The 7638-nt window shown below is 37.7% G+C and overlaps 1 protein-coding gene across 1 annotated transcript; it reads left to right on the top strand.

The window, feature by feature from the left end:
• The first annotated feature begins 3929 nt into the window (after nt 1-3929).
• Nucleotides 3930-4959, top strand: LOC139144356 (tripartite motif-containing protein 2-like). The gene is made up of 2 exons (XM_070715057.1): nt 3930-4259; nt 4477-4959. Exons 1-2 carry the CDS (start codon nt 3930-3932, stop codon nt 4957-4959), a joined length of 813 nt encoding a protein of 270 aa, XP_070571158.1.
• Nucleotides 4960-7638: the final 2679 nt, after the last annotated feature.

The raw sequence follows: 7638 nt of genomic DNA, 5'->3' as shown, positions 1-7638 counted from the left end.
GCACCAATGTTGATGCAGTTAATCAAGCCAATTTTTTTGAAGCAAACCACCTCTTTCTCTAAGGTCTGTGGTTAAGGGAAAGGTTTAAAAATTACCTTTTTAAATATTTGTCCAAAGAGTATTTCAATAACGTGACAAGCAATCGACATTTTCATATGATAGGCCCAATTTACTCTTTTCACTGAAAACAATTAGGTTCAAGCAAATATTGACAATGAAAGTTTATGACAATTTCTTAAGTACCATTATACTGTTAACTGGTCAGACTTCATCATTATGACGTTTGATTTAATATGTTTGTCACTCAGTGTGACAGAAAACTTGTTAATTAGGTTTTCATCGTCGATCTTTGGTCTTATGATCTTTTTCTAATGCTTATATTTGACTTTCTGCAAAGGAATTTCAGTATTTGGACGTAGATACCAGATAAGAGACCTGTGAACATGAACCACTCTCAAGTCAACCAACATGTGCCTTACAGCAAACAAAACATTTGAAAGTCAGAACTCTGGAAACGTTTGCGTATTTTCATTCAACCAGTACATGTTCCATCATGGCTTCAAACATACTGCGCCGCTGAAAGAATCAAGTGAGCAGAAACAGGTTGTATTTACAACCACCAATTTAAAGTGAAATGAACTATTTTACTGGCATGGTGTGCATCGAAATGCAAGCTATGCACATGTGTGAACTTGCCCTAAATTCTAGTTAAACAGCCCAAGAGAAACTTGGAATAACAAATGCTTTCCCAAGTATAGCTTGTTTTTTCTGTGTCAGTATCAGTTTTTATCACATCTATTCAGAAACTGACGTATAAAAGAATGCCAACGAGCCTTATTCATAAAGTGGGTTTTCAGCTGTTCGTACAAACAGATGAATAACACGAGCATTCCTTTTGTATTTTTTACTAAAGCAGTAACCTAGAGGGCCTATATCACATGACTTTCCGGTTGACAAGAGCTTATCAGTTCACTAGAAAGCAACATGACAGCATCAGCATAAAGTGTTGGGAAAGTTCTTGACCAGATCGGAGAGGATTTTGTGCGTCATTTGTTTAGAAAGATACACCAATCCCAAAGTCCTTCCCTGCTTGCACGCATTTTGTGAGCAGTGCCTACTCACTTTGGTGGGGAAACAAGGTGCTCTAAAATTGCCCAACCTGTAAAGCTTCATGTCGTACACCTTTCATATGCCTATTCCCCCAGCTCACATGACTGATTATGTTGATCGTTGATGACAAATGTAGGCATCTCTGTCGAAATCGAGATCAATGAATTTCTTACTCTGAATTTCTTCAAATGTTATCGCCATGAGTTTGTGGACGTATAGTGTTAGTATGTATATCTCAAAAGATATCAGATCACCAAAGACATTTTTTGATGAATTTTACAACTTGGTGCAAAATATGGGGCTCTATAAGGTCATCTCTTTTGAAGTTACTGTACAATTGATTCTTACTTTTACACTACAAGCTCCAGTTTATGAAGTAGGATTTTTGACAGTTGTTCGTTAAAGATGTGAAGATGCATTTGTTTTACAGTCAGGTTTTTGTGCTGTCGTGCAGTATTATACATGTTATGATGTAATTAAAGCCTAAATGAGTTTAATTTTGGACACTTTTGCTGTAATGTTTTGTACGTGTATCGTCCTAAATTTCATTGTCTTGTAATAGAATCATAGTACAATACGAAATACTCAGAATGTCGACTCATTATAAATATCTGCAACGTACAGTGTCACTTTTGACAAGAGAATTCATTTCTGCATTTAAATAATTCATTTATCCGCTGACAGTACTAGATTGAGCCATACAAAGAGGCTAGATACCTGTAAAAATTCATACCTTTCTCTAATATTTCTGATGCATACTAAAGGGTGTTAACTTTCGTACTAGAATACCCAAGTGAAAACTGATACCCTAGACACGAAGAACCTCTGAAACATGGTTGTGATAACTAGATATCATATCGATCATCCTCATCATGTTAATTGGCTGCCGTAACATGGCTTTTGATAAGTGGTTGATCAAGAGAGGAAATGTTTAAGCTTACTAACTTCAAGGCAAGTGTAGCTCCCATGAAATTACAGAATTAACATTTTATTCCCATTTTTCGACATTTCTCTGTGCTGATGCCACCAAACGAGAGGCAGAGTGACTTTGGTATTACATACAAGAGCGTTGATGGGCAGAGTTTAGGAGTTGGTACGACCTGTAGGGTAGTCAGGACTCGCGATTGAAGAATGAGATTGCAAGATTAGATAGCAATCGGTAATGTTGAATAAGACGATTGACAGCTCATTGCTTTTCCATCACCCAAACTGCTTGAGTACCTCATTCTGCAAAGTTATTTTCCTTGGTTTGGGAACGCCTTTCTCAAGGAAGATTGCATCAGTATAAAAAAGTCACATGACTGGGAAACTCTGATTATACCGGCAAATACGTTTATAGAAACTGCTGCATAAATAACACATCATGAAAAGGATGTTACTCGATGAACACGAAGCCCAGACACGGAGGTAAAACTTTGTTTGGATAAACAGTTTTGGTTGTTATTGTGGTTGACTCGACTGCCCTTTATGAGTAATATATGCTTTATTGTGCTTTTTGGCAACTACTATATTCGATAGCCCAGTGCAAGAGGGCGTATCGCATGTGTTAAAGAATGGAGATACGCCCCTCTTGCACTAGGCCATGTTGTTTATTTATTGACCACTTGGTCGAGAAATAAAGCTTTAAACGCGTACCTGTTATCATATGCCATCCATCATCTAACAGACCGAAATCAAATAACATGGCGAGTTACGGCCGCATTGTATTTCCATACTTATGACAAGCTCGAGAGTTCAAAGGTTGTTACACAACATCGATATCAGCTTTATGACCCATAGACCTACTCCACTCGGTTTTAAGACTATGCCACGTATACAAAGAGATACAATTAACGTAATACTGTTCACACAATATTTGTCTTGAGAGATGTTTGTCTTGAGATTTCATTTGAAAGTAATTTAAATATGGAAAATCCCACGACCTCTGCAGCTCAAAAAGTTCTTATTTACATCCCATCGTCCTTGTGGTAGATTCAACCTTTATTCACCGAAATCGACAAGTTAAACAAAATTTTGCAGTGAAAGCTGTTGGAGAGTTTGATCAATATTTGGGACACTGCTGTTTTTCTCATCAGTTGGAAATACAAGTGAAATATTCTGCACATTTTCATTGAAGCTGATGGCACTGTGAATCTTTGGTTCATCCGTTCATTTTCAATTTTCTTGTCGGGTTCATTGAAAAACATCTCTTCAGTACATTAGCATGAAGTACTTATGAACTGTAACAATGTAAATCACATATTTAGTTCCACAATTTCTCGAACACCAGTAAATGCAAATGAATGTAAGAAGTGAGACGAATGTTAGAAGGTGATTCAGCGAGTCTTTCCCTAATTATACATTATCTCAAAGGAATACCATCTATATATAAGTTCAAACACATATTGGATAGAGTCATTGGTTAAAAAGCAAAAGTTAACTATGCTAACACCCGACTGTAAGTGCTTTTAATGCTAAGCTACTGTCAAATCTGGAACGTGTAGGAAAAAAGAACATGGCGTTCGCTTAAAATGGACCCGTTCAATGTCAAAGAAAAACCATTGACCTCTTAGCTTCAGGGGCATATTGACCCTCATGAAATGATGGTATGATAACTAGTAATCATTGCAATGTTTTCAAAAGATATTTTCTTCTTGTACAAACTTTGATTAGTCCAATTTGCTGCTCACCTAGCTAAGACCGTTTCCTGTCACCAGCATACTGCATATCAATGACAACCTCTTCTATAATTTCCCATTTGTCATCCAGAGGGCCTTTTCATCGAATGAAAGGCTTCATGCCCATGTTGACAAGAAGTAGCCAGATCACTGAACAGCACAATGGCGGCAGCAGCATCAAGTGTTGGGGATGTCCTAGGCCAGATCGGAGAGGATTTCCTTACATGTGTCATTTGCTTCGAAAGATACAGGAAGCCGAAAAGCCTTCCGTGCTTGCACACATTTTGTGAGCAGTGTCTTCTCACTTTGGTGGAGAATCAAGGTGTCTTAAACTGCCCAACTTGTAAAACTTCGTGTCCACTCCCTCATGGTGGAGTGCGGGCACTGAAAAGCAACTTTTTCATTACTGGTCTCATTGAAGATCTCAAGGCCCGACAGAAAGAAGAAAAGAAACCTGCTGAAAAGTGTAATAGCTGTCAAGAAAAAGATGCAGTAATGAGGTGTGTAGAATGCTCCCAATATCTCTGTCAGCCATGTGTAAAAATCCACAAAAACATCGCAGTAAACAAGATCACATCATATCCTACCAATTGGCGAATTATCAGTACCAAAGTCTAAGGACACGGCAAAAATATTAATGACACACGAATCAGTTCACTTTGATGTGCACCTGGACAAGGTGGTTAAATTCTACTGTGACACTTGCCAGGTACCTGTCTGCATTGACTGCACCATCGTTGATCATCGCATACCACAACATGTACATAGAAATTTGAACACTGTAGCAGATGAGTATCTGGCACAGTTGTCAAATATACTAAGCAAAATGGAACTGAAAAATCATGAAGTTGAGTCTAGACACAAAGCCTCAAAGCAGGCTCGTTCTTTGCTTCAAGAAAAAGACAAAGAAGCACAAAAGCAGTTGAAGAATAGGGCAGAAAGCGTTAAGCAGGTCAGACGTGATGAAGAGAAGCTTCGAGATGAATTATGGGAACATTATGACTTTCAATTAAAATATGTTGATACCAATATAAGTGAGATAGAAATGGAGCTTGACATGATCAGCAGCACCTCAAGTTACCTGAAAAAGCTTATGTCCCACGGAAATGCTGCTCAGCTGCTCTTGACAAAGATAGAAACGACGCGGCAAACTGAAAGAATATTGTCTTCTGAATCAGTGCGCCCCTTTTAGGTTGACATTATGGATTTCAAGCCCGCAGAGAAAGATGTGCCTCAGATCTGTGGACAGCTGATATCCCATGTAAACATCTCTCAGTACAGAGTGGAAAACATACCAAAGCAAGTACTAAAAGGAGAAATCATAGATCTTTTGGTATCAGCGAGAGATTCTGATGGGAAAAAAATCAATGTGCATAGAGATATCAGAGGCACTGTAAAGAAACAAGATGGATCGTCTGAAAATATGGAAGTCCATGATGCCAGAGATGGTACATGCAGATTATCAAGTTTTGCTGGCATGGCTGGTCAATACACTATCACTGCAATGGTTAAAGGAGAAGCCATAGAGGGTACACCAATTGAAATTCCAGCCATCACAGACTTTATAAGGGTGCTGGGGAAAAAGGCAATCAGAAAGGGGAGCTCTCTGATCCAAGAGGTGTTAGTATCAACAAAGATGGTGACATAGTGACGGCCGACTATGGTAACAACAGATTACAAGTACTGGACACAGATGGAAACTCAAGAAGGTCATAGAATATACACACTTCAAGAAGCCTTTCAAGCCAGTAGATGTGGATGTTTCAAAGGACGACCACTCATATAGTTTAGACGATGGCAATAAACAGGTAGTTGTCAGTGATATGGATGGAAATTTGAGAGCTTGTTTGGTCAGGGAAAGTTAAGCAATCCTTCACACATGCCATCCATCCACTTACTGGGGATGTGTATATCGTTGATATTGGCGTTTTATCTGAAAAGATAAAGATTTTGAAAAGAATGGATCTCATTTCAGGTCATTTTCAATGACGGATATATTCAGTCTTATTACTTCGATAGCCATCAGTAGAAGGGGCATTATACTCGCTGTCTACAAGAACACAGGAAAAGGTTACATTCAGATGTTTCATGATAAAGGCGAATACTTTAGGAGATTTAGTACAACATGTGCGGAAGATGGTATACGTAGGATGGAGAAGGGAATTGTTGTTGTTTACAATGAATATATTTATGTATGCAACAGTGATAGCATTATCAAATATGACTTTCCATGGTGAAGTTTTGGCTACAATAGCAATCAAAGAAGGGCTAAAATATCCTGTGAGTTTGGCAGTCATCAGTGGAGAACCACTGAAAATAGTTGTTGTTGACAGTGATAATTGCTGCTTGAAAATGTTTGTAGAATGATAACACAAAGTCATAAAGTACGGTGTCTCATAAGTGAAGAACAGCTGCATTGACATTTTTAATCACTGAACATGATGAAACAGTCATGTTTTTGATGATGAAGCAACTTAGTTGGTTTAATTTTCATTTGCATTTATTGGGGATATGTACGTAGCAGATAATGATTGGTAAGAGAGAAACACGTCAATCAACACAGAGGATGGGTCCTTTGTCGAGTCATTTTCAGTGAGGGTTTTCTAAAGTGTGATGTCTTCTATTACAATAGCCAATACAGGCATTGTATTTGTGATCAAGGCTCATACCCAAGAAAGCTACACGCAAATGTTTTGATGAGAATAACTACATATCAAAAGTTTAGTTTAGGTTAGATTAGGATGAAAGAGGCATTACTTTTCACTAAGAGGTTATCTTTGCATGTTATAATGACAATATTATCAAATATGACGTTTATCATGGTAATTTCTTGGCAACAATGGGAATCAGCGAGGACCTGAAGAATCCTGTGGGTCATTGATGCATGGAGTAACCGTTAAATAGTAGTTGTCGACCGTAACAACTGCTGTCTGAAGTTGTTTGTTGAGTAAGAATAGTGACTAGGGAGCACTCTGTCCTTATCTACACATGATAATACTCACTTACTGTGACCTGCAAATATGATTTTTTTTTGTTCAGGACTTCTTTAGGCAGGGTATATTAAGCAGAGGTGTGCACACCCAGAATATTTCTAAATCAATATTGAAGCACAGAGAATCGATGGCCCAGTGCCAGAGGGGCGTATCGCCTGTGTTACAGTATAGGAGATACGCCCCTTTTGCACTGGGCTATCGAATTTTGTAACTTTCCCTCGTTCTTTCACTTTGTATATAGTATTGGCAAATCATCTCGTTTTTTACTTATCTGGTACATTATTTGTGCTATATAAAGATTTATTTTGCATTTTGTTCGAAACAGAACAGTATTGTGTATTAATTACGTCTTCAGCAGTTGATAGTGAGTAGATAAGCATTGTGTGTACTTCTTAATTTGACCGCTTTTTCGTATTGTGTAGCCTTCATTGGTACAATACAGGTTTACCTTTCTCTTCAGTTGCTTTTCATTAATTAAAGAAAATCAACTGGTCGTAATAATTTACCCAACCGCACAAGTCTAATTCGGGTCAGCTTGCAATGTTTTTTCACTGTTTCAAAACTCAGAATGACATTTCAATCAACTAAATATTTGCTCTTGGCGTATGCGTGTCTTTTTGCTGTGTTTGCAGTATGTTATTAATTTGTATTTCTCAACCACTATGGTCTGTATGCTTCATGAAAGGAAAACTTTGCATGAAAAATTCAAATCCCTTTTAACAGTCAACCATGAACTATATTGATGTAGGAAGTATATAGCAATACACCAGCATCTGTAATTCATTAAAATAGCCATTAACTAATAAGCATATATTTCAGATTGTTACAATAAAATGTTTTGCTTTCTTTGTTGTTAACAGGTGGTGATAAAGACCTTT

Source organism: Ptychodera flava, chromosome 11 (genome assembly GCF_041260155.1).
Source record: "Ptychodera flava strain L36383 chromosome 11, AS_Pfla_20210202, whole genome shotgun sequence".
NCBI classification, from domain to species: domain Eukaryota; kingdom Metazoa; phylum Hemichordata; class Enteropneusta; family Ptychoderidae; genus Ptychodera; species Ptychodera flava.
This window is presented reverse-complemented; position numbering and strand designations above follow the sequence as displayed.

Excerpts from the sequence above, each read along its gene's own strand:
- LOC139144356 (XM_070715057.1), top strand. The coding sequence starts at position 3,930 with ATGGCGGCAGCAGCATCAAGTGTTGGGGATGTCCTAGGCCAGATCGGA. Across the intron at positions 4,260-4,476 it reads GCTGTCAAGAAAAAGATGCA|GTACCTGTCTGCATTGACTG; the intron begins GTAATGAGGTGT and ends GACACTTGCCAG.